Below are 27,825 nucleotides of genomic sequence, written 5' to 3'. Positions count from 1 at the left end.
AGTTGCGGCCCTATTTGGACCGAGATGCCCTATGCACAGTCACTCATGCGCTTGTGACCTCTCGGATAGACTACTGCAACGCTCTCTACATGGAGCTGCCCTTGAATACCACTCGGAGGCTTCAACTGGTGCAGAATGCGGCCACACGAGTTGTGATGGGGGTCTCCTGATACTACCATGTAACACCTCTGTTCCGCGAGCTGCATTGGCTTCCAGTTGTCTTCTGGATGAGATTCAAGGTGCTGGTGATGACCTATAAAGCCCTAAATGGCATGGGCCCGGATTATTTACAGGAGTACCTTTTGCCGGCGTTAACTTCCCATCGTCCTGTGCGCTCCCACAGAGAGGGCCTCCTCAGGGTGCCGTTGGTCAGGGAATGTCGACTGGTGGCCCCCAGGGGGAGAGCATTTTTTGTGGGCGCGCCTGCCCTCTGGAACCAGCTTCCTGTTGAGCTCCGGATGGCTCCCGACCTTTGCTCTTTCCGCCTCGACCTGAAGACTTGGCTATTTGAACTTGCTGGCCTGGACTGAGGGACTGGGGTTTTAGATTTTAGATTTTAAATTTTAGAACCTGTTTTATTGTTTAGGGCTACTTGGTTTAATTGATTTTAATTTTTGTATATTATGTGTTGTATATAGTGTTTTAATTGCCCTGTACACCGCCCCGAGTCCTTCGGGAGAGGGGCGGTATATAAATCCAAATAATAAATAAATAATAAATAAACTAGAACAGCGGTGTCAAACTCTGGGTTTTGGAAGGCAGCAAAAGATTTTGAGATACCATTGTACATTTGTGTGCACACGCTCAGACGTATACATATACACACCAAAGAAATAAGTGTGCAAATATTCACCTGAGTTGTAAGAATGATAGCTATTGAATATCAGAAAGTACAGTGTTTTTCTACATAATAAGCAAAGTCTTTCTCAATCCATTAGCAAATTAACTCTGGTGATCAGTTCAGTGGTAATCGGGAAGAAAACATTTCAGCAAGTAGGAGGTAGCATCCCCCTGCCCTCCAACTGTTACAAGCCCATCTTTAGTTGTTAAAAATTGATGACATCTTCAAACCTTTTGCTGCCTTTAAACTGTCTCCACATTTTCTCAGGCATTGACATGGTAGCCCTAAACTTAACATAAGGTATGCAAGGTTAGCATTAAAGATAAGATATATACTATGGGATCACAGTTTATTGTAACTATCCATGAAAGAGAGCTTTGAGTAAAGCTAGAAAATGCAGTCATATCAGCTCAGTGTGGAGAATGAATGAGGGGAAAAAAAAATCTCCTAAAAATAAAATGGCTGATACCTTCACTTTTGATGTTGCTTAAAGGCAAATAAGACAATTGAACTTGTTTTCAGGGAGATGTAAAGCAATTTCACACTTTCTACAGTAGACGTAAATATATGTAGCTTGATTTGAACTGAAGCTACATTTTTTCCCCCCTCCCGCTTTGACCACAGCTTTGGATCAACCTGTGGTAAGTATAAATGTTTTTTGGGGGGGGGGGTGTTGGACATATTTGAAATGTTGCAAGGATGTTGTGGGAGCTCTTCAGAAATTGCTGCCACTGTGGATATAACAAATGACTTGTACCAACCAACCAATAATTCCACGACATTGCTCTCAAGCCTTTCCTGGTTGCTGGCTTCCACAACAACTTGCATCTGCTGTTGGTTTTGTTTCTTTTTTTTTTGTTTTTAATCTAGATTGTTAAACACAATTTCCTAAGAAAGTTCAATGTTGCAGTTACCCATATTTTTTTATATTTTCTAAATTGCCTATAATCTCTTAAAATGACACCAGAGACTGATGCTTTGCTTGGCAGCATACCAAAGGAAAATCTCCCAACAAAATGAGATTGTGGAATATTTTAATTCTTTAATATAGAATTAGTTTATATAAATGCTTGTTTTAGAATTGAAAATTGCAAGCTTTATTGATATTTTTTCCCTCACAAGTAAAAGTATCTTTTCCTTCCTTCCTTCCTTCCTTCCTTCCTTCCTTCCTTCCTTCCTTCCTTCCTTCCTTCCTTTCTTCCTTCCTTCCTCCCTCCCTCCCTCCCTTGTATGTATTTCTCTCTCTCCACTCAGAAAGTTAACATATTTATCTGCCAGTCTAAAAGGAAGGGGAAAGAGCTCTTCAAAAATTTTTAAGTACTGTTGCACACAATACCACAAACATTTGGAACTGTGTTCTGTGCTCATGTTTATTGTGCATGTAAGTTCAAAATGTGGGAATTCTGGTGCTCTAATTTTCTTTTTTTTTACCTTTCCTCAAAGCAAATAACCCTTTTAGCGCAACCTGCAATTTCTTTTATCCTTCCTTGCTTTTTAGGGCTTACATTTTATCAAATATGTTTGGCCTTGGTGTCATCAAAGACACGCCACGTTGCTTCACTGTTTTCATCCTTAGGTTTGGGAAATATAACAAAAGACTCTAGAAGGTGGTCATGAAGACACTTTTGAAATTCATCACTCATTGATCTTTGGTTAAAAACTGCCCAGTGATATGCATGAGGCTAGAATTTTTTTTTTATTTGCACCAATCTAATAGATGTATCCAGCCTAGTAATACAGCAATTTAAATTCTAGGAAAAGAAGCCTTTGTATGTAGGTCAATGCTAGGGTGCCTGCTTTGCATGCAAAAAAGCCAACATCATCAAATAGGGCTGAAAAAGTCACCAGTTCCAGAGGGATCCCGCTAATTGTTGTCGAAAGCATTGTGCCAGATGGATCAATGGACGAACTCAAGAGAAGACAGTGTCTTAAGCTTCTGAGAAACAAATTTGTTTTTCATATAAATTAGGATTGGGGGAACCCTAGTTTCAGTTCTTCCACCAAGCTTTATTAATCAAACATTTAATGATTTAACCATCTCAGAACCTTGCCAGAGTAGTTCTGTAGAATACATACACACACACACACACACACACACATATATGAAGCAAGAAATCCGAACACTTGGACAAGGTAAAAAACTGAAGCAGTTTTTAATAAAACCGAGCTTTCGTTGGCCAAACTGCCAACGTCGTCAGGATAAAATCGTTGGAGCGGTGAAATTACATTTATATCATTGCTGGTTTTGTGCTCCACTCATGAAACGCGTCACCGGTCTGTTCGTTTCTGTCGGCCGTATTTTCTTGAGCTACCTCGCACTTGTTTTTGTAAGCTGCGATTGTCTCTGAGTGTTTGTTGTCCGAGGAGTCCCCGATCTCCAGAGTCATTGCTGAGGCGGTCCTGCAACAACAAATTTTGGGCGAGATATGTGGACGACACTTTTGTGGTCAAGAAGCAGGACAAAGATAGGTTTATGGGTGAGCTTAATTCCGTCTACCCTGATATTCGCTTTACGGCGGAGGAAGAAGCCAACGGAGCTCTGGCCTTCCTGGATGTGCTGATTAGCTGTCAATCAGACGGCTCCCTTCGCACATCCGTCTACCGTAAACCCACCCATAGGATACCCCATTACAAAAGCAATCACCCCATGACTCACAAAGTTAGCTGTATTAGAACCCTTTTTAAGTGAGTGGATATGCACTGCAGCACGCAGAAGGCAAAAAAGAAGGAAAGGTGCCATCTTTACCGCATCTGCAGAAGCAATGGATATCCACTAAATTTCATAAGGCAATATAGCAAACCATGTGAACTTGTCCGTAACCAATATGAAAACATCTCGATGGCACGGATAACACTGCCTTACATTCATGGTGTATCCAAAGCCACGGCGCACATACTGGCCCCCTATAAAGTCAGTGTTGCCCACAAACCTGATCAGACCTTGCATGCTCGTGTCATGCACCCAAAAAATCCGCTCCTCAATGAAGAGAAGTCCTTAGTTGTATATAAGATGGCATGTGAGAACTGCCACTATAATTATATTGGGGAGACTGCAAAATGGCTGAGGACTAGAATACACGAACACGAGCTTGCAATCACAAGACAGGAACAACATTCATAGGTATCGGTACACATGGCCACATACAATCACACCTTCGATCTGGCGGGGGTTAAAGCGATCGCCTGTGACAACAGCAAGGGTGGATGATTGTTCAAAGAAGCTTGGTGTTCTGACCACCTCTCAATCAATGGTCATATAGACCTCCCCCCCTGCATACCAAGCCCTTAGGATCTGGGAAGAGGAACGGCACGGACAACATGAACACAGGCAATGCGAACACTTACAGGGCACGTCGCCAAACCAGGATCAGGATTGCATAACTACACAACGACCCCCCACCACAGAACGTGAGAAAGAGGAAGAGCAACCATTAAGATCCTTCGGTATGAGAACACGTGCAATGACAAGAGCAATGGCTATGACTTATAGAACGGATAGTGATCCCCCTCGGACAGCAAACACTCAGAGACAATTGCAGCTTACAAAAATGAGTGCGAGGCAGCTCGAGAAAATATGGCCGACAGAAACACACAGACCAGTGACGTGTTCCATGAGTGGAGCGCAAAAACACCAATGAGATAAAAGTGTAGTTTCACCGCTCCAACAGAGCTGATTCCACAATAAGAAAGGTTGACTTTTGCAGCTTCTTAATTTATGCACCAAGGAGTAGCTTCAGTTTTGGCTACTTTGGCTTAGTATCCAAGACTTAAGAGAAATATCCTTTGAACACATTTTCTTAGTATTTTTTAACTTGAACGGGAATTTTTTTTTAATATGGACTTTATAATTTTCCCATTCCTACCTTTGGAAATAAAACTCTTAACTTCTGTAGGTAAAAAGTGTTTAGTCACACAATTCTGCCCAACACTTTGGTTAGTTATGGGGTTCACACAAAGTTCTTTCAAGGATAAACATCACCGATTTCTGGCTTCATTGCAGCTTTAATTATTTATTTCCTGCATGAGTTGTGTCAGCAGGGGAGATTTTTTTTAAAAATCTAGCTAATAGTTTCAGCCACCATCATGATTTCTTGATGGTCTCAGTATTCAACTACAGGCCATACAGATTCAAAAGTTCCCATTACACTTAAACATTCACACACAAACCTGCATCTGTACCCACATAGTAACACCTGTTATAGAACTTTAATGGCCAACATTTGTCCCTAGGGACATCCAGGCAGGCATGCAAAGAATAGGTCTTTCCATTTTCACTCTAGCAGCAGTGGAGAAATGGCTACCCATTCCTCAACTCAACTAGTTACCACATCAAGAACCATGAATGTTTAGATTTGGTGTATATGCACGTGTATCTCTTAATATAACATAACAATCCTCTTTGGGCCAAAGAAATAGGTAGTCCTCAACTTATGACCACAATATAGCCCAAAATTTCTGTTGCTAAGCAAGATACTTGTGAAGTGAATTTTTCCTCATTTTATGACCTTTCTTGCCACAGTTGTTAAATGAATCACTGCAGCTGTTCAGTGAAACTGGTTTTCCCCACTGCTTGTCAGAAGGTCACAGAAGGTGATCACATGTCCCTGGGACACTGCAACAGTTGGAAGTACATGCCAGTTGCCAATTTTGACCACATGGCCATGGAGGACACTGAAATTGTCCTAAGTGTGAAAACCAGTCATAAATCACTTTTTTCAATGCCGTTGTAATTTCAAACAGTCACTAAGCAAAATGGTTGTAAGTTGAGAAGTATCTGTAGTAATGAGGACTGGGATTTTTTTTTTGATCACTTCAGTGATGGCTGAGTGATGATTTGAAGATGCTATAAGTCTCTGGGGGAAATGGCCACCATCTTTCCAATGCCGATGAAATGGTAGCAATGTCTCCTGATTTCTGAAAATCTCTCACCTTAAACTTTTAATATATGGGACATAATATATTTTGTTGTCCATGGGGATCGTTGAAGGTCTGTTTTGAACAGTATACTGTGTTTCAACCAGCACCTAGCCAAATGCGTTTGGGGACCATGAATGTGCTTTTCCCTTATTGCCTACCCCTGCCATTCAGTATTCATATGGAATTGAGCATATGTTGCTTATTGACACAATTACTTGCTCAACTGTTGGTTACTGAGTTATTGACAGAGCGTAAAAGAACCTGAGGAGATCAGGTTAAAGCTGCTTTAATCCAGCTTTTGTTATTGTCCAGCAAGGGATGTAGTCAGAGTTATGTTGCCTCTGATCCTAGAGGTCATCATATCTAGCAGATGCTGATAACCTGTTTCCATGAATTAAGGCATGGAAGTCATCTTAGTGGCCTTCACCCCATTTCTTGTTGGAAGTTCTTTAGTTTAGCTTTGCACCATGTTAGTCAAATTCTATACTTTAACTTTGACTGTGAATTGTCCACAAGTTCAAACTCATTGGACAAATTCTAATATATGAGAAGAAAAGGGGGAAATGTCTGAGCATTTTGCATTATTAGATCCATTTCTGTCACTTCTCTCTTTATTAGCTTCTCTACTTTAAAAAGCCTCAACTATAGTCATCTTTCTATACGGGGTGAGATAATCCCACCCCCTTATCATTTAGATTCATTTTTCTTGCTCCATAATTGCATTTAATTCTGTTGAAGAATGAGAATTCCTTTAAGAATAATCTAAATACATGGCTTAGAGGCACTCAGTTATGCAATTCTGCTGAGGCAGTGACACAATTATCTTTCCATTCATTCTGCACTTGCTGAACTTCTATACTTTGGCCTGTCTTTGGGGGGAAATTGCTGCAAGTAAAACGTTTTCAACAGAGTTAAGACAGGCCGACATTTCTACCTTTGCTAATATTATAATGAAATCTTTGGTGCAAATTTCAGTACAATGTGTACTATATTACATTTTCTTCCCCTATAAAAAAGATTTTTCCTTGTGCATCCAACCCTGTGTATGGAACCTCTCTTCCCCCCCCCCCCCCCCCCAACTTATTTTCAAGATACTTTGGGCATTGGAAAGGGGTGGTCAAAAAAAGGCAGGATGAGGTTTACATAAAAAGAAAGACACAGCTTTAATTGCACAGCCACTGCCATTATCTTGCAGATGTTGACCGTTATTGTGAATGCTATGCTGCTACACACCAACTATAGGACACAGGATATATCTGATTGATGCTGCTGAGAAAAAAAGTTATCCAGATTATGGGCTTCAGTTGAGCGCAGCTGATCACTTCTCCATTAGATTCCGTTTCCTGAGTTCCTTTCATCCACCCACATTCTTTTTTGACCCCAATTTTTCTCCAGGCTTCCATGAAGATAGAGGGAAGGAAGCACAATTTCACCATGTCAGTTGGGAAGCACAGATTGATTTATGTTTATTTGCTGATTTTCTAAGAGCAGTGATTGCCGCTTTCAGTTCTCCTGTTCCACAGCATTTAGATCAGGGGTCTTCAAACCTGGCCCTTTTATGACTTGTGGACTTCAACTCCCAGAATTCCTCAGCCAGCATGCCTGGCTGAGGAATTCTGGGAGTTGAAGTCCACAAGTCATAAAAGGGCCAAGTTTGAAGACCTCTGATTTAGATGGTCTTATAGACCTTTCCTCTGAGGTTAATTTTGGGCCTGGTGTCTTCCAGCAGGGATATTCACAGGAGATAATCAAAGCACCATCCATGCAATCCATATAAAAAAAACCCGATGGTGCTCCAGGCACACCATTTTTGGCTGCCATCTTGACTCTTTGACCACATCTAGTAGGTTTATTTATTTGATGTACTTTTAAACTTAAGATATTAAGGCATCCCTGACAAAGGCTATCCAGTCCTTGTTTGGGGGACTTGGGGACTTGGATCCCCACCTTTCTAGTAATTTGTTCCACAATCAAAACTGCTAGGATTTTTTTTTTCCTGTCATTTGACTGAAATCTGCCTTGCTGTAACTTAAAGCCATTAAGGTAGTCCTTGTCCTACAACCACAATTGAGCCCAAAATTTATTTTGCTAAGTGAAACATTTGTTAAGTGAGTTTTGTCCCCTTTTACTTCTTGCTACAGTTGTTAAGTTAGTCACACATTGTTAAGTGAATCTTGCTTCCCCATTGACTTTGCTGGTCAGAAGTTGCAAAAGGGGATCACAATCACCCTAGGACATTGCAACCGTCATAAATACATGCCAGTTGCCAAGCTTCTAAATTTTGATCACGTGACTATGAAGATGCTGCAAAGACTATGTGAAAAACAATCATGTCACTTTTTTCAGTGCTGTTGTAATTTTAAACAGTCACTCAATGAATGGTTGTAAGTCAAGGACTACCTGCATTCCTTATCCTCTGTAGAACTCTTGATAATGAATACATCTTGATCTTCTATGTCAGGGCTTTTCAACCAGTGGTACGGGTACCACCTGTGGTACATTGGCACCTGGCAGGTGGTATGTGACCATCCTAGAAAAGTGGTGGCAGGGGAGGGGAATGAGCTGAACCGATGGCAGCACCACACAAGCCTGAGCGAGAGATGGCTGGAGCTGCAGGGCTGTCAGGGCTCAGCGGAAGCACCAGGATCAGCACCGCTTTCCAGCTGATTGGCGCTTCTTCGGGGCTGTCAGGGCTGAGTGGAAGCGCCAGGATCAGCGGCAGGCTCCAGCTGGAGCTCGACGCTGATCCTGGCATGTCTGCTGAGCCCAGAAGAAGCACCGATCAGCTGGAATGTTGCAGCATCTCCAGGGTCTTGTGATTTACATTCAGATACTTGGCAACTGATTCATATTTATGACGGGCACAGTGTTCCATCGTCATATGAAGTGACCAAAACCTGCTGCAAACACCCCCACCCCACCCCCCCCCTCTGCCAATCCTCAACAGAAATGTTCACAACAATGAAAACCTCGGACAGGAGGAAGAGCGCCGCCAGGCAGGCAGGTGTCTTGCTCAGCTGTGGCTTGGGGGGCACTTTTTCAGTGCCATTGTAACTGAACAGTCACTAAGCAAACTGTTGTAAGTCGAGGACTACCTGTACTTCATCACTTTTTTCCTCTTTTTTTTTTGGTCATCAAGTTTTTGACACCTTGCTAGGTGACTGGTGGTACTTGGATGTTGCGATATCCTAAAAGTGAAAAGGTTGAAAAGCCCTGTTCTATGTGATCTGCTTACTCCTCGTTTCCATCTTGTCTCAGAGACCGCCTGCTGTTTGTGCCTGCTCAACATATCTCCTTCAGGGCAATGGATAATTCTGCCCACCATCATCCATGTTGAAGAAGGACACTGCTAAAAGTTCACTTGACTTTTGCACATGAATGGGAAAGGACAGCAGCTTGATTTACAGCTCAGGTAGGAAAATACCTGAGGCCATTTTTCCCAGAAATTAATGATTCTCCCTACTTTTGAAAAAAAAACAAAAACAGGAAAGGAATGAAATAGTTGAATCTACTGAGATCTAGACTGGAAGATGAGAGAACAATTTGGTTCCCTGAAAACAAAGCAAGATTGGAAGAAGTATCCAAAGCAATGGACCTCTGACCCTTCTTCCAAGCCAAATTAAAATGTTTCCATTCATCCAGAATATGGGAACCGTGAGATGTGAGCAGAATGCAAACATTGCCTTGGCTGCTCTTGAATTGCTATTTAGTCCTTCTCCTTTCTTCCTCTCTTAGGGAGAATCCAAAGGGTAGGAAACAGACCCAGGGCAAGCCTCCAGTTCGCAGGCAACAGGCCGTTACTGTGACGACAAAACCTGCTTTTCTAAATACTACACAGAAGTGCCCTCAGTCTCAGCTGCTGCAACCATCTGCTCTGTGTGCTCAGCCTTTCACTTCTACTGAGAAATGACGACAGGTTTACCCCCCTCCCCTCCAATCAGGGCTAGAACTGGGCCAAAGGTTGGTCAAGCCAAGGCATTTCGTAAAAGGGACTTTAAAAAAAAATACTGAGAAGACAAGAGGTCTGAAGAGCATCTACTTCAAACACTCATTAATTGAGCCTGTTAAATGATAACCCTTTTGTGACTACTGTTTGTCGGATGTTTCTGTGGATATCCATCCTTGGCAAGATGTCAGAAGAACTTTTCCCTGGGGTGACTGAAGAGACAAGCCCCCTTTACCTTGAGTGGTGGGACGGACTAAGTAAGACAGAGTATTTAAGGAAGGAAAAACCAGAACTCCCAGGAAGAATTTTAATAAGCAGCATCATGTTATTTGAAAGGACCAACTAAATATTCTCCAAAGCTAAGAATTGAAACTACTCTGGCAAAGTAAGTATTTACATGTATAACACCTGCATGCATCTTGATATTTTGATTTTTTTTTAAAAAAAATGATTTACTTTTTTGCGAATTGTGAATTTGATTTGTGATGACTTGTATTGCTTAGTCTGAAAAAATTGCTTCTCTTTTTGAGAAAAGTTATAAATTAGTGATAGAACATATTCATACCATGCAAAAAAAATCCTGGTGTTTGTCTTCCTGGCTTCTACTCTTGATGTTTTGAATTTGGGATATTGCTAGTACAGTATTTTCTTCAGATTTGTTGCATTCCAGAACCTATCAGTTCTAACTCAGCCAATGGATTGGTAGAAATAGTTTCAAAACATCTAGTGAGTAACAGGTTGTTCACCCCTTGCTGTAGATAGTACATCCATTTGTTTGGTTTAGTTCAGTTGAAGGCAGTATCCATTCTTATCTCCTTAAATGTTTTTTTGCTAAACAATTATAAATTTTGATGAATTAAAGGCAACACACTATCTTTTTCCTCTCTGTAATTTGCAGTTCATCTCATAGGCTAAATATTCTCATTATCATCCTCACTTGTAAAAAAAAAACAGGCAATGCCACCCCAAGTGCAAGCACGAATGAATGCCACTCCAAAAGTGGTCCAAGGCGACTTGAAGAGCCTGGCACCCAACGTGAGGAAATTCATTGAAAGCAATGCCAAGCTGTGCCAACCAAAGGCCATCCATATCTGTGACGGATCAGAGGATGAGAACAAAAAGATCTTGGAGCTGATGGTGGAACAAGGCATGATCAAGAAGCTTAGGAAATATGAAAATTGGTAAGGGACCAGCATTATGTGGTGTGTGAAGCCAAATACAATGTTCCTTTCCTTAGGGCTTTCCCCAATTTGTACTTAGCGGTGGTATATCGGCTTGAAATAACTTTTCTTTCCTCTGTGTTTCATCCCTTATTCCAGCATTGTCCCAAAGCATCCTAAAAGTCTGTACAAAACCTGTTGGAGGGACATCTTGAAGTGACCTTGAAGAGAGGCAATAGAGACAAGATAGGGATCCACTATGGGGCAGCATATTTCATGCCAGACTAGGTCAACGAAGAATGCAGAATAGATCAGCTCAGCAGTAGGGATCTGTCCATAAGTAGCTAGTGTCTTAATGCCATTAATTTAATTTTCTTCCTGGATAGTTCAATGTAGGGAAGAATAAAAAACAAAGTTCCTTTTCTTTTTTTCTACATTTTTTCCAATACACAACTGCCACTCTTTAATGGATGTGCCATATTTTTAGTGGCTACGTAGCTATCAAAATATCAATAGGTAAAGATTTTCTCATTATTGAATGTCTTTGCCCGAGAAAACTTCAGGTAGCAATATTTCTCAAAATCATTAGTTTTCTTCTACAAATTCCACCTTTTCTTTGCCGCTTTGTAGTAATTCTACTTTTAATTTTTGGGATCTGTCTTCTTTGTGCAGAAAAGATGAAATTAAATCAAGTAAGGCATTCAATCTTTGTAAACACAGAGTAAATGTAACACGCGGGGTTGGAAGCACATTTCTGGTCTGGGTAAGCAACTATAAAACAAATTTCTAGAAACTGGTATCTGGAGTGCAGACCAGCTCTCTCCTATTCCAAACTTTAGGGAGAAATTTTATCAGTTTATTTCTTCAACTAATTACACATGCAGCACATTAAGAACACAAAATAAAACAGACAATTTAGTTGGAACCTAGAAGAATAAGACAACGGGGCAGTGATCTCCTCTTTAGCTTCCTGCTTCACTGAAACTTAGATTTTTTTAGGACTTGATGTACAATGTTATACCTCTTGTTCTTTGAAGTTTAGTAAGCTAAAATACAGTAGGTCCTAAGCATATTGCTAAAATAATAAATGATTTAGGTCTGTTCTTAAGATGTAGATAACCTCACAGGCACATGGCAGGATACTGGGAAAAGGCCAAGAAACAGGCATAGATATTGTGGACATAAATAGTCATAGTTAAGTGCTCCATATGAACCGAGTATATACCATGAAAACTTGATCTTTCTCCTTTCACTAAAATTTTCTGTAATGCGTTAAGGTTAATTTGTCTCTCCCTTGAGTAGCACAGCTAAAAAATATTGCACAGATTTATCTTTTTTTCAAAAGTCGGAAAGTATGCCCTATCTTAAATATTTCCATGTGTTGGAATTTTTTGATCAGTTAATTTTTTGTAGAATAAAAATAATAGAATAACAAGTTTTTTTGCCGAGGAGATTTGGTAGAAGTTTCCTAAATGACCATGAATATTTAGGCAACATCTGGATATTGCTTTTAAGCATTTGGCAAAGAAGAGTCTTGAGAGAGGTGATCACCCAATTTCTCCAATTGTAGAGTTTTTGATTCATCTGTATGTGTATATGCACTTGTGTAGAGAAAAACATCTTTGGGACAGTTTTGGAATAAAAAACAGAAAGACAATACTGACTGTGGTGGGTGAGGGGTTTCAAAAAAGTCAAGATGGCAATTACAGTTGCACAATGAAAGCCTTTTTAAAAATTCTTGCATATGCAAAATACATAAAAAGCAGATATGACTTCATACAGACATGTTTACCATCGTGGCTTTTTTGATGCCCTAAAGATTCTCCCAGGCTGAAAGTATCTTGAGATCTCTCTAATATTCCAATGATGGAGTCTGAATATTCCATTCTAGAAACTCTAGAAGTTTTAATGTTTGGAAATAAATATAAAGCGTCTGGAAGTTTTAATGTTGGGAAATAAATATAAAGCTTCTGGAAGCTTTAATGTATGGAAGTAAATATAAAGCATCTGGAAGTTTTAATGTTTGGAAATAAATATAACAAGGCATTTCCATTATTTTTCATTCCAATTAGTAATGGGGAATGCACCACACTATTTTAGATAATGAGGTGGTTATTGCTTATTTTATCTCCGTTCTGCTTCTCTTCCCTAAAAGTAGTTTTAAAAAGCTAGCTGAGAACCTAGCAGGAGTTGGGCTCCATTTGTGAAATGTCTCTGTCAAGAATAAAGTCATTTTCATTAGCAAAACATCACCAGGAGCAAATGGTTTGACTGCACTTAAATAAATAATATTCCTTTCACGATCCAGCATTGTGTGATGCTAGACTGTCTTGAGATAAGGAGAAATTGAATTGGATTTCTGTCATTTTTATTGCTCACATGACAAGTGTAAATGTTCAGCTTCTCATCTCCACAGCTGGTTAGCTTGCACAGATCCAAGGGACGTGGCCAGAATTGAAAGCAAAACTGTAATTGTGACTCCAGAGCAGCGAGACACCATCCCGATCCCCAAAAGTGGAGTGAGCCAGCTGGGACGATGGATGTCGGAGGAAGACTTTGAGAAAGCCTTCAGGGTCAGATTCCCTGGGTGCATGGAAGGTAGAAACCCCCCAAAAAAAGAATTTTATTGTTAGAATTAAAATACAGCAGCTCCTATCCATGGTGAGATAGAAGAACAATGCTTCAAAGATGTTCACAAAACTTTTTTTTTCATTTGTTCCATGGCTAAGCAATCCTTGTAAGTCCAACAAAAAGAGCAAATTCTGTTAATAATGAAGTGAGTGTGAACACCAAAGCCAATGATGCCTTTATTATAATTATTTTTACCTCTGGAAAACCAGTAGAATGATGATTTAACTACAGGTACGTTTGGGTGGGCCTGTAATGCCAGTTATTTAATACTAGCTCTCTTTAGGTTTGCTAGACTGCTGAAGTCACATCTGGATTTGGACAGACAGCAGTATATAACTTTTGAACTACTGTTTTGGAATCCAGTCATCTACTTCTTCAAATGTATTTCGTGAAGGATTAGAATGGGCCAGACCAGGGGTCGGCAACCTTAAACACTCAAAGAGCCACTTGGACCGGTTTCCCAGAGAAAAGAAAACACTGGGAGTCGCAAAACTTGCGTGCGAGGGGGGAGCTTGATTGAAGAGTTTAATTTAAAAGAAATAGAGGCTGCTGTGCATGATTTCTCTCTCTCTCTCTCTCCCTCCCTCCCCCTCCCTCCCTCCCTCTCTCTCCCTCTCCCTCCCTCTCTCTCCCTCTCCAATCTTCTGCTCCTCTGGCAAGCTGGCTTCACCTGGTTCTCCAACAAGCTGACACACATTCTTATTGGGCTGGCTCTCCTTCCCTTGGTCTGCCAGTCCTCTTCCCCCACTCAGTGTGAGTGTGTGTGTGAGAGAGGGAGAGGGAGGGAGAGAGCTGCTTCTTTCTGCTGCTTCCTGCGGAGATGCAGCAAAGGCTTGTCGGAGAACAGTGTGAGGCCACTCTCTTTTTACACACACACACACACACACACACACACACACACACACACACACACAGAGAGAGAGAGAGAGAGAGAGAGAGAGAGAGAGAGAGAGAGAGAAGGGAAACGCTAGTGCCTCTCTCTGTCTCTCTCTCTCTGCAAATGGTGGAGGACGACGGAGCCGCAGGAAAAGGCTGAAAGAGCCACATGCAGCTCCAGAGCCGCAGGTTGCTGACCCATGGCCCAGACTGATCATCAGCAAAAAAAGTTGCTGTTGTTCAGCTGTTTCCTTCCCTGAGAGCTGCCCTCCCCCTTATTTTTTTCCCCAACATCTTCCCTTGGAGATGTTCCAGAACTTCTGCAAAACTTAAAGGTTTCCCAATATTATGTCCTCTTGGATGATCAAGTTGTCATATCTGCCCTTTGAACCTCCTTAGTGAGAACACAATTTCCACCAAGATAGAATGAGTCTGCAGTCTACACTTACCCTCTAAACTTAAACTTGGAACAGCTTAGCGATACCTTGCTGGAGTTTGGCATACATTTGCAGTAAAACATGGGGCTAAAGAGTAGTAATCTATAAATCCAACTCCCATTAACTGGCAGAATGTTTGCTTAATTCTTCTGAATTTGGAATCTGGCCCTTACAGGCTGATTTTGCCAGATGTTAACCTAGTATTAAAATGATTTGTACCCAAGTTCTGTAAACAAAACAAAACCTTTACCCATAAATGCGCATTTTATTGGAGAAGGAGGAAAAGAGTATCGAATAGGGAGCAGCCTTTGTTAACCTGGTTCCCCCAGATGTTTTGAACGCAGGCTCAAAATGATGGGAGTCTAGTCCAACTGCAGGCTGTCTGAATGGGGAGAATAACAGAGCTGGGAGGGACATTGGAGGTTTTCTAGTCCAACCATCTCCTCAAGCAGGAGACGCTATACTGTTTTGGACAAATGGCTGTCCAATCTTTTCTTAAGACTAGTATATAACTTAGTAGAGGTTTATAATTTTGTTTAGGATTCTATCCTCTCATTCTCTTTTGCAGGTCGCACCATGTATGTCATTCCATTCAGCATGGGACCGATTGGTTCTCCTTTATCCAAGTTTGCGATTGAGCTGACTGATTCTCCTTATGTGGTGGCCAGTATGAAAATTATGACTCGTATGGGAACATCTGTCCTAGAGGCTTTGGGTGATAAAGAATTTGTAAAATGCCTCCATTCGGTTGGGTGCCCTTTACCATTAAAAAGTAAGCCATTCTTAAGCTAAAATATACTTTGTTCATTCTCTCTTTCCCAAACGATCATTGTCATCGTTAATTTATTTACCAAGTAGAACATTTAGAGTGCTGTAGTTATGGAGTTGCCAAGTATCTCTTTGAATAAGAGATGCTAAGTTGGGACTGGTTGGTCATTAAATTCAACAAACCAGAAATTATTCATCAAAGAAGGAACCAGCAAAGCATTCCTAAATATTTTGGGGTTCTTCCAAATGACTCAATTGTGGCTTGGATGAGAAAATTAAGTGCGATCTTGTCCACTGTTTCCCATCACATCCTTTTCTCAAAGCACCCAGGAAGAATTAGCGTTTTTCAAAGAACATGGTCTACTGCAAACCACTGTATCACTGCTAGATGAGGAAATAATTCTGCACCGTATTATGACTCAATTTTTATTTACCAGACAGAAGAGAAAGGAATACAGGTAGTCCTTGACTTACGACCACAATTGAGCCCAAAATTTTTGTTGCTAAGTGAGACATTTGTTAAGTGAATTTTGCCCCATTTTACAACCTTTGTTGCTACATTTGTTAAGTGAATTACTGTAGTTGTTAAGTTAGTAACGTGGCGGTTAAATGACTTGCTGGTCGGAAGATTGCAAAAGGTGATCAGAGGACCCCAGGGGACTGCAACTGTCACAAATGCATGCCAGTTGCCAAGGGTCTCAATTTTGATTTCCTGACCCTGGAGATACTGCAACTGTCATGTGAAAATGGTCATAAGTCACTTTTTTCTCTGCTGTTCTAACTTTGAGCAGTCACTAAGTGAACTGTTGTAAGCTGAGGACTACCTGTCTATCCACGCTGCATAGTTTCGAAAGGGTGCATGGTAAAAATACAAAAAAAACAGATGTAACATTTATTCAAGAGATCAGCCGGAAGTTAACAAGTTCTGTTTTGCTTCTTGTAGAGCCTCTAGTGAATAACTGGCCATGCAATCCAGATTTGACGTTGATTGCTCACATCCCTGATCACAGGGAGATCATTTCATTTGGAAGTGGCTACGGTGGAAACTCTCTTCTAGGAAAGAAATGCTTTGCTCTCAGGATTGCCAGCAGGATTGCCAAGGAAGAAGGCTGGCTTGCAGAGCACATGCTGGTGAGAAAGGTTTTAATGACTAGATTATTTTCAATTCCAGTCCATGAACTAAGATATCAATCCAGGGCCAGCATGGCTATAAACCTAGGTATGAAAGTTCATGATTGCTTACTTCCTCCTAGAACTCACCTCTGGACTTGTGTATGAGTATTTAAAAAACGGAGAAGGATTCTCACTAAATTCTGTAAGGATGTTTTGATAGATAAAGGTAAAGGTAAAGGTTCCCCTGCACATGCGTGCTAGTCGTTTCCGACTCTAGAGGCCGGTGCTCATCTCCGTTTCAAAGCCGAAGAGCCAGCGCTTGTCCGAGGACATGTCCATGGTCATGTGGCCGGCATGACTGGACGCCAAAGGCGCACAGAATGCTGTTACCTTCCCACCATAGTGGTCCTTATTTTTCTACTTGCATTTTTAACGTGCTTTCGAACTGCTAGGTTGGCAGAAGCTGGGACGGGTAACAGGCGCTCACTCTGTGTTTTTTTTAAATCCCATTTATATCCCGCCCTTCTCTGAAGACTCAGGGCGGCTTACAATCTAAAGCACAAATCAATGTGCTGTTACATGGCACTTGGGATTCGACCCGCCAAACTGCCGACCTTCTGATCAACAAGCTCAGCGTCCTAACCCATTGAGCCACCACGTCCCTTTGATAGATAGGCATCCATTAAAAAAATATTTTTAAGAGTTTGAATCAGCATGTCTTTCTGACTTGAGTAATAGGAAAAATATGTCATGGAGAATGGGAGCCCAAGTAGAATATTGACTATACTATATTGACTTATAGTAGACTATAAGGTCAATTCTATTCTCTGTATGTTATATTCCCTGAGTGTGTCCTGCACACCTGGCTCAGAATGCCCAATTTTGGAATACTGTTAAATTAAACCATATAACATCTACAAGTCCAAAAATTATGCTGAGATACTGTGCTCCCAGTAAAACCAAAGTAATTTCTCCATCGTCAACCTATGGTATCTTCCAGAATCATTCAACTAGAGCAGGGGTAAGCAACCTTGGCTGTTTTATGACTCGTGGACTTCAACTCCCAGAATTCCTGAGCCAGCCACGCTGAGGGGAAAGGGAGAGGTTTCCAAGCTGAGCCATGCTGGCTCAGGGATTCTGGGAGTTGAAGTCCATGAGTCATAAAACAGCCAAGGTTGCCTACCCCTGGACTAGAGGTAATCCTTGATCGATGACCACAATTGAGCCTAAAATTTCTGTTACTAAGCAAGACAGTTGTTAAGTGAATTTTGTCCCATTTCACAATCTTTCTTGCCACAGTTGTTAAGCGAATCACTCCAGTTGTTAAGTTAGGAATATGGTTGTTAAGTGCATTCGGCTTTCCCTTTGATTTTGCTTGTCAGAAGATCATAAAAGGGGATCACGTGACCCCGGCCACTGCAACCCTCATAAATATGAGTCAATTGCCAAGTGGCTGAATACTGATCACGTGACCCTGGGGATGCTGCAACAGTCCTAAGTGGGAAAAATGGTCATAAGTCATGTTTTTCAGTGCTGTTGTAACTTTGAACGGTCACTGAATGAACTTTTGCAAGGGTTACCTGTATTGTGCCAAAATAATAATGAGGATAGGCTTCATCCCAAAGGTTGAGGGATGCTTTGAAGAAGCTGTAAGTTACAGTTTCCATGAAAAGATGGGTTAGACAAGGAGCAAAATACTTAAATATGGAAAATTCATGCATAGCAACCAGAAGAATGGATTAGGCACTGTGAGATAAAATTTATGCCTAACATATTTTTCATGAGATGCCTATTTTGATGTTAAAGCAGTAGTCCTTGAATGGTTTGAGTAGGATTAAAAATAAAACTTTAAAAGGGTATGTTTATTTGTGAGTCAGCCAGAGACATTCATTCAGGGTTAGGCAGCAGATGTGTATTTATTTATTTATAACATTTATGTTCTGCTTCTCATCTCAAGTGGGATTTTCTCAAACAGAAAAGTATAGGCACTCTGAAGAAAATGTATATACATCTATACAATTTTAGCATAGTGTACACTAGGGGTGTCCAACCTTGGTAACTTTTAAGATTTCAACTTCATGCTGGCTGGGGAATTCTGGGAGTTGAAGTTTACAGGTCTTAAAGTTGCCAAGATTGGACACTCCTGGTGTAAACTACAATCTTACACTGCCTGAACTATATTTCACCTGCAACAAGCCTAGTTGAAGTCACACACAATTTCATAATAATGACAGGTTTGAACATTTCATACATCTTAATGTTTTTGCTTGTGCTGCATGGTGAGGTTTGGGGGAAAAAAAGACATTGCTTGTGTTTTTAAAACAGATTTTAGGAATCACAAATCCAAAAGGTGAAAAAAAATACTTTGCAGCGGCTTTTCCTAGCGCATGTGGAAAAACCAACCTGGCTATGATGAATCCATCTTTGCCAGGGTGGAAAGTGGAATGTATTGGAGACGATATTGCTTGGATGAAATTCGATGACAAAGGTAATTGACTTAGAATTCAGCTGGGAGTTGATGGTCCAAAAACCCTGTTTCAGTTAGGTAGGAAACTATAGTCATCTATATCTTTTCCCTCCTAACAGTTGTGTTGTTGTTCCAAGAAGGGAAAAGGTAAGGATTAATTTGTAGACATTTGAGACAGTCATCTGTGTGCACTATTTATTTATTGAATTTATATCCTCAGGCAGTCAAAATCGACTTTGCAGTTTGCATGATATAAGGCAACAGTAAAATATCCATGGCATAAATTAAAAACTTCTAGAGCAAAATTATTTCATAAGATACACCCACTTACCAGTAAAAATAAATTGATGGCAAAATCCAAGCTAGAACGTTTTACAAAATAATTCAGTTTTAAGTATCTTCCTGGGAGCCTTCAGCAAGGGGCGGGGGGGGGGGCGCAGTTCAATTTCAGCAGTGAGATTATTGCAGAGATCTGGCACTGCTATTGAGCTTCCTAGAAGTAGGGCCAATAAGCAGTTTTTGCTGCAATTACCTTATAAGATATACCAGTTTTAGTTGGAGTCAAGGGTTCTGCAGATGCCAAGCCCTGGGCCTTAGAACGATTGTTCTCTTTCTCTAGCATTCTGGATTGCTTTATAGAATGAGAGGTAATAAAGGATGTGGCAAGAAGTGGCAAGCCCTTGAAGTACATGAGACTGAGTTGCTTACAAAAATGGGAGAATATTCCAACATTCCCAGGAGAGAATATAGTGGCAGTTAAAGGGGCGGGCTGGGAAATTGCACATTTTGTGAATGCAGGTGATTAAATGAAGGAGGGGAAGAATCCTAAATGATCATTTAAGAGGCTCAGGATATTTCAACTTTGGTCATTTCACAGTTAGGGTAACCTGCTCCCATGCTGTCACTATCCTTCCATGCCAGCTTAAATTTTGGGAGTAGTTACCCCACTTCGATCAGAGAGTACCAGATGGAATTAAGGAATACAAAAATAATAGTAATAGTAATAAAGTTGGAAGGAACCTTGTAGGTCATCTAGTTCAACCCCCCTGCTCAGGCAGGAAACCCTACACCATTTCAGATAAATGGCTGTCCAGTCTTCTTAAAAACTTCCAGTGTTGGAGCATTCACAGCCTCCAGAGGCAGGTAATTCCACTGATTAATTGTTCTAACTGTCAGGAAGTTTCTCCTTAGTTCTAGGTTGCTTCTCTCCTTGATTAATTTCCATCCGTTGCTTCTTGTCCTGCTTTCAGGTGCTTTGGAGAATAGGCGGACTCCCTCTTCTTTGTGGCAGCCCCTGAGATATTGGAAAACTGCTATCATGTCCGCCCTTGTCCTTCTCTTCATTAGACTAGACCAGGGGTCAGCAACCTGAAACAGTGAAAGAGCCACTCGGAACCGGTTCCCTCACAAAAGGAAAAATAGGGAGCCGCAAAAAATGTGTGCGCATGCACGTATATGCGCGCAAGTGCAGAACAGGGTTTGACTGAAGAGTGGAGCCAATGCGAGATATGCACCTATCCTGCATATTTGAATTGATTGGTTGAACTTTTTTAGTCCCACTTTTTTTTTTGGACTGCACATGGCAGAAGACTGGGAGCTGCAGGAGACGGCTGAAAGAGCCGCATGCGGCTCCGAAGCCGCGGGTTGCAGACCTGTGGACTAGACATACCCAATTCCAGCAACCGTTCCTTATATGTTTTAGCCTCCAGTCCCCTAATTACACCCTAGAGGCGAAGGAAAGGAAAGGCTACAGCAGAGTTGGGTAAAGACTGGGTTTGATGAATGTTCAGAGGTAAGTCCCAAAGGTGTTTTTTTTCAAAGACAACTGGACTTTCTTCGTTTTTGCTTGAAGGCGTTTCATTTCTCATCCAAGAAGCTTCTTCAGTTCTTGGATGAGAAGCAAAAATGTGTTCAAGCAAAAGCAAAGAAAATCCAGTTGCCTTTTGAAAAAAAGCACCTTTGGAACAACCATGACTTGGGATGACTGAGAATCTCTATCGACCTTTCAGAGGGAGGAGAATGAGCAGCGATGAATGGGCAGAAAGAGGAGCAGATGATGGTAATAGAAAAGATCCCTACTGCCTCTCTGGCATCTAAGCCACCAGGTGAATGATATCTGAAAGTAGCATCTTGCCTAATGTTTCCTAGGTAATTTAAGAGCCATCAATCCAGAGAATGGCTTTTTTGGAGTTGCTCCTGGAACCTCTATGAAAACCAACCCCAATGCTATGAAGACAATAAAAAAGAATACCATCTTCACCAATGTAGGAGAAACTAGTGATGGAGGCATATATTGGGAAGGTATTGATCAGGAGCTTCCATCAGGAGTCACACTCTTATCTTGGAAAAAGAGAAAATGGACTGCCGAGAATGGTATGAAGGAGACCTATCCTTCCATTTCTCTATTATTTGGGTTGCATTTTTGGTTAGTGCAATGATGAAAATGTGACATATATTTGTCTGAATATATTTGAACAGAGGAGCCTTGTGCTCATCCCAATTCCCGATTCTGCTGTCCTGCTAGCCAGTGTCCTATTATCGATCCTGCCTGGGAAAATCCAGAAGGAGTCCCAATTGAAGGCATCATATTTGGAGGACGGAGACCTGAAGGTAAGAACTGCAAACTAAGATAATGGCTCCTTCAGCTTAAAACAGCATTAAAAACAATTCAGAGTCATTTGTGTAAATTAGGATGTCTGAAAAATTAGCTTTGATAAATATTGGGGTCAAATTACATTACGGAAAAGAAAGGAGGAAAAAACAACAACGGAAGTGCCAGGCAGAAGAAGACCAACCCATCTTTTCTGTGTCTGAGATGAAAAGTTAATTGTCTTAAATTATAAGAAGTCAGAATTCAATTAAATATTACAAATTCACATTAAGAGTGGCTTGATAGTAGCCTAGTGACAGTCCATTTCCTCATTAGTGACTTACGGCATCTTCATAGCACCACTCAATCCCTATTGAAATGATATGAAGCCTATCATTACTGCTATTTTGCTTTGATGACTAGAAGATGTATAGGAAAATGACCAGAGAGAGAAGACAGGTCCCCTTTTTTTGGTTATCTTTATGCAGAGCTAGACACTCGTCTCCCAGAGATGCCTTCATTTTAATTCCTTCTTTGAACAGAGAGGTTGAATAAAATGGCCTCTTCTGAGCCATGATTTTAGGCCATCTGCAATTTTTTAAAGTCAGCTAGGCTGCTGCGGAAAAGAAGGATATTTCTTAGCAGAATAACTGATATGGTTTATTTAATTTAATTTAATTTAATTTAATTTAATAATTTAATTTAATTTAATTAATTTAATTTAATTTAATTTAATTTAATTTAATTTAATTTAATTTAATTTAATTTAATTTAATTTAGAGAAAAGCAAGGTTTTACACCTAGGTCAGAAAAACCAAAGGTATAAGTACAGATTAGGGACGCGTTGGCTCAGTGGGTTAGGACACTGAGCTTGTTGATCAGAAGGTCGGTAGTTTGGCGGTCGAATCCCGAGTGCCGTGTAACAGAGTGAGCGCGCCTGTTACTCGTCCCAGCTTCTGCCAACCTAGCAGTTCGAAAGCACATAAAAATGCAAGTAGAAAAATAGGGACCACTACGGTGGGAAGGTAACAGCGTTCCGTGCACCTTTGGCGTCTAGTCATGCCAGCCACATGACCACGGAGACGTCCTCGGACAAGCGCTGGCTCTTCGGCTTTGAAACGGAGATGAGCACCGGCCCCTAGAGTCGGAAACGACTAGCACGCATGTGCGGGGGAACCTTTACCTTTACCTTATAAGTACAGATTAGGTGAAACCTGACTCAAAAACAGTAACTGTAAGAAGGACCTTGGAGTCCTAGTGGACGGTCACTTAAACATGAGTCAGCAGTATGCAGCAGCAGCGCCAAAAGCTAACACAATCCTTGGTTGTATGAACAGAGGCAGAGAATCAAAATCATGTGAAGTATTAGTACCACTTTATAACGCCTTATAAAGCTTTATAGACCACACCTGGAATACTGCATACAGTTTTGGCCACCACATTACAAAAAACATGTAGAGACTTTGGAAAAAGTGCAAAGAAGAGCAAATAAGATGATTAAGGGCCCAGAGACAAAAACATGTGAAGAAGTGTTGCAGGATTTGGGTATGACTAGTCTAGAGCAGGGGTGTCAAACTTGCAACATCACGCGACATGTCGCAATGTGTCATGACTTTTTTTCCATTGCCGGCAATGGGGTGGGTGCGGTTTCAGCATGACGCATCCGGCCCATAGGCTGGCAGTTTGACACCCCTGGTCTAGAGAAAAGAAGGCCTAGGGGTGACATGATAGCAGTAGTCCAGTATTAGAGAGGCTGCCGCAAAGAAGATGGGGGTCAACTTATTTTCCAATGCACCAGAAGGCAAGACAAGAAACAATGGATGGAAACTAATCAAGGAGAGAAGCAACCTGGAATTAAGGAGAAACTTCCTAACAGTGAGGACAATTAACCAGTGGAACAGCTTGCCATCAGAAGTTGTGGGTGCTCCATTACTGTATGTTTTTAAGAAAGGACAAAACAGCCACCAGTCTGAAATGGTATAGGACCTCCTGCTTGAGCAGAGGGTTGGACTACAAGACCTCCAAGGTCCCGTCCAGCACTATTTTGATTGATTGGTTGATTGGTTGGAGTTGCAGTCCCAATGTTTCTATAGGGCACCAGATTGATGGAACTGGCTTATAGTGTCTAAGGTAAAGGTAAAGGTTCCCCCGCACATGCATGCTAGTCGTTTCCGACTCTAGGGCCGGTGATCATCTCCGTTTCAAAGCCGAAGAGCCAGCGCTTGTCCGAGGACGTCTCCGTGGTCATGTGGCCGGCATGACTAGACTCCAAAGGCGCACGGAATGCTGTTACCTTCCCACCGTAGTGGTCCCTATTTTTCTACTTGCATTTTTACGTGCTTTCGAACTGCTAGGTGGGCAGAAGCTGGGACGAGTAACAGGCGCTCACTCTGTTATGTGGCACTTGGGATTCGACCCGCCAAACTGCCAACCTTCTGATCGACAAGCTCAGCATCCTAACCCACTGAGCCACCATGTCCCTTATAGTGTCTAGCTGTAGTTAATTTGCAAGCCATCATAGCTTTCATGGTACATATAGAATAGTTCTTAGATAGCCTTTGATCAGAGAAAGTCACATATTTCTGCTATTCACAATACTCTCTTCCCACCACAAGTATTACTCATCAGTACCTTTGCAGAGGCAAAGGGGCCATAGCTAACATAAACCTCCTTCCCTGACTCTTTGTACCTTAAGACAGATAGAACTGTTTACATTCTGAATAGATTAGATAAGCCACTGGGAGGATGGCTATGCAGTGATCCCAAATTTACAAATGCTGGTGAGCATATGCCAGCTGCCTGCCGTGATCTAAAGCAGCAAACTCAATTAGGTGTAGCACCAGTAACCTTTAAATATTCCAACCATTCTGTTTTCTCCAGGTGTGCCTCTAGTTTATGAGGCTCTTAACTGGCAGCACGGAGTATTCATTGGTGCAACAATGAGATCGGAAGCAACAGCCGCTGCTGAATATAAAGGTAAGCCAATGTGAAGTAATGCCTTGGCATTTAAACTGTGTGGCTCATTATTTTCACCTAGAAATTCTGAACATTTGAAGGAACCCACCCACCCACCCTCCCTCCCTCCCTTCCTTCCTTCCTATAAAACTTCTATGCTTTGGTGCTTAAACAATTGCCGTCCCATATGGGGCATGCAATTGGGTCATTGTGTAAATAAAGAAATACTTTGATTTTACGTAGGAGGCTCTATTCTACTCTAATCTACCTTAGATCAGGGGTCCCCAACCCCCACTCTGGTACTGGTACACGGCATGCCAGAAACCAGTCTGCGCAAACGAGCGAAGCCCCATCTGCGGGATGCAAGTAGCATGCAAATCTATACCCCCTCCGGTCTGTGTAAAAACATTTCTCCATGGAACTGATCCCTGGTGCCCAAAAGGTTGGGGACCTCTTCCTTAGATCAGCGTTTCCCAACCTTAGGAACTTGAAGATGCGTGGACTTCAACTCCCAGAATTCCCCAGCCAGCTATGCTGGCTGGGGAATTCTGGGAGTTGAAGTCCACGCATCTTCAAGTTCCTAAGGTTGGGAAACGCTGCCTTAGATAATTATTATGTGTCCTCCACATTCAGAACCAAGACATGCTTCTGGGAAGCATGATGGATGTAGGATTCAATTTCTTGGTAGTAGAGATAAATTTGGAGAAAAAATGAGGAGACATCCACACAGCTTTTCAGGAATTTTTTTTTTAATTTTATTTTGCCATTGCCAGATTTGTCTATCAAGGGGGAAGAAGATGCAGGATCAGATGGATTTTACCTAACCAACAGGAAAAAAGTTATTTTATGCTCATTCTCCTTCACTTACAGAAATTTGATTGGATAGGCAATATTTCACTTTCAGAGATTAGTGTGCCTACTTAGGCAAGACTGCATGTACTTTTGTGTGTGCGTGTATGCGTGTATTTTGCAAGCTTGGTTCCTACAGATTTACCTTCTGCACCTTGTAATCCACAAAACAGTTCCTTGAAATTAAAGAGATGTGATTTTTTTATCACATTGTCTGTTTTAATATAGCAATGGAGAGAAGGAAATAGATCATGGGGTTGAATAATTAGTGAAACAGGAGGAACAGTCCAGATCTGACAGACGATATGGGAGAATGGAGCTTTAATGCTTGCTGTGGTCTTGATCGTTTAATGCTGTGGTCTTGATCCTGCTCAGCTACAGGTTAAAGAAAAATTAATCATAACAACCCTTGAATATTGCGAGTCCTAAACTAAGAAGCCTAGCTTGATTTTGACTACTACAAGTAGTCCTCGACTTAACAAAAGTTCATTTAGTGACCAAACTTACAACAGCTCTGAAGAGTGACTTGTGACCATTTTTCACACTTATGACCTCTAGTGCATTCCCGGGGTCATGTGATCGAAATTCAGACACTTGGCAACTGACTCATATTTAGGATGGTTCCACTGTCAAGTGATCTCCTTTTGCGACCTTCTGACAGTGGGAAACCCAGATTCATTTAACAGCCGTGTTACTAACTTAACAACGGCAGTGATCCACTTAACAACTGTGGCAAGAATGGATGTAAAATGGGGCAAAGCTCACTTAATAAATGTCTCACTTAGCAACAGAAAAGTTGGGCTCAATTGTCATAATTCAAGGATTACCTGAGTCAGATATCAAGGCTGCGTGATTTCAAGTGAGTAACTGTGGACCAAGTGATCATAAAAATAATGGTGGTCTAATTATGAGGCCTCCCATGCTTTTTTTCCCCCCAGGGAAGATCATCATGCATGACCCTTTTGCCATGAGGCCTTTCTTCGGGTACAACTTTGGCCAATATCTTTCCCACTGGCTCAGCATGGCACATCGGCCTACAGCAAAACTTCCAAAGATCTTCCATGTCAACTGGTTCCGGAAAGATGAGCAAGGAAGATTCCTTTGGCCTGGCTTCGGTGAGAACTCTCGGGTGCTGGAATGGATGTTTAACCGCATCCAGGGAGAAGACTGTGCACAGCTGACAGCCATTGGCTATGTCCCCAACGACACAGGATTGAACTTGAAAGGCTTGGAAAGGGTCAGCCTCCAGAAACTGTGTAACATTTCCAAAGAGTTTTGGGAAAAGGAGGTGGAAGAAATCAAGAAATATTTTGCAGAGCAAGTGAATGCCGACCTCCCATATGAGATGGAAAGAGAAGTTATTGCGTTAGAGCAGAGAATTAAACAACTGTAACATTAACTGGACACTGTAGATGGCACTTTGGAAAGAAATGTCCAGCTTTTCTAGACACTAGGCCTAGAAGTTCAGTAAAATAGTGGCAATCACAGTTATGGCCAGAAGTATCACTTGTGCAGTTTGATTGGAGAAGACCTCTTCAAGTCATTGAAATAGTTGAAGCTGCTTAGTTACCTGAAAAGCATTTGAAGCAATGATTGTAGAGTTGAGCAGCGTTAATTGCTTCATAAAATAAATGAAATAACCAGAGCTATTGCTTGATAAGCTAGTCTGCTTCCAATGCTAAGTATTGCATTCACACATCAAGTAAGCTATTCCAGAATAGTTGTGGTTCTCCTACAACTGTTCCCTGTGTGAGTTCCTCTCCTCCTCTGTCACTGTTCATTGTAGGATGTAGAGTTTCTGCACTTCAGTAAGCAGGAGCCAAAAGATTAAAAGTCACTCAGCCCAGCAGCTGTCCCATTTTATTTTGCAACAGCATTAAGGTGGTGGTAATGATATAATCCATAATATAATGATGATATCTTCACTCACTTACTTGTCTTCTGGTACCATATTAAAGTGACCTTGAAGAGAGCTAACTGTTCCTCATGATAATGACATTCTTTGTGGTACATGCAGTTAATAATACTGAATAAAGACTTGTAGACGACTTCATTGTTGCAGCAACAGATGAGGGACCATCAGAAGAAATAATTAGCAACTAGGGTATTTTGTAAAAATGAATACATTCAAAAAATTACTACTCCATTGTGTCACACAGAAAAGCTGTTTGTATGCAAAATAATATTTTCTATGTGCCTTCAGTTTTGTATTGTAATTCTGTCCCGTATAGATGATCCCGTTATGATTCCAGAATAATAATAAAAAAATAAGCTT

The 27,825-nt window shown here is 41.3% G+C and overlaps 1 protein-coding gene across 1 annotated transcript; it reads left to right on the top strand.

Annotated features, from left to right (window-relative positions):
• Positions 1–10,661: 10,661 nt before the first annotated feature.
• PCK1 (phosphoenolpyruvate carboxykinase 1) lies at positions 10,662–26,943 on the top strand (the record flags this gene model as incomplete). Its single annotated transcript, XM_083357970.1, has 9 exons — positions 10,662–10,885; positions 13,281–13,462; positions 15,377–15,580; positions 16,520–16,707; positions 19,015–19,177; positions 21,305–21,529; positions 21,635–21,766; positions 24,627–24,722; positions 26,489–26,943. 9 exons carry the CDS (start codon positions 10,662–10,664, stop codon positions 26,941–26,943), a joined length of 1,869 nt encoding a protein of 622 aa, XP_083214096.1.
• Between the last annotated feature and the right edge of the window lie 882 nt (positions 26,944–27,825).

Source organism: Vipera ursinii (genome assembly GCF_947247035.1).
Source record: "Vipera ursinii genome assembly, chromosome: 3".
Lineage (NCBI taxonomy): Eukaryota > Metazoa > Chordata > Lepidosauria > Squamata > Viperidae > Vipera > Vipera ursinii.
Note: the sequence above shows the minus strand (reverse complement) of the source record. Positions and strands in the feature narration are given on the sequence as shown.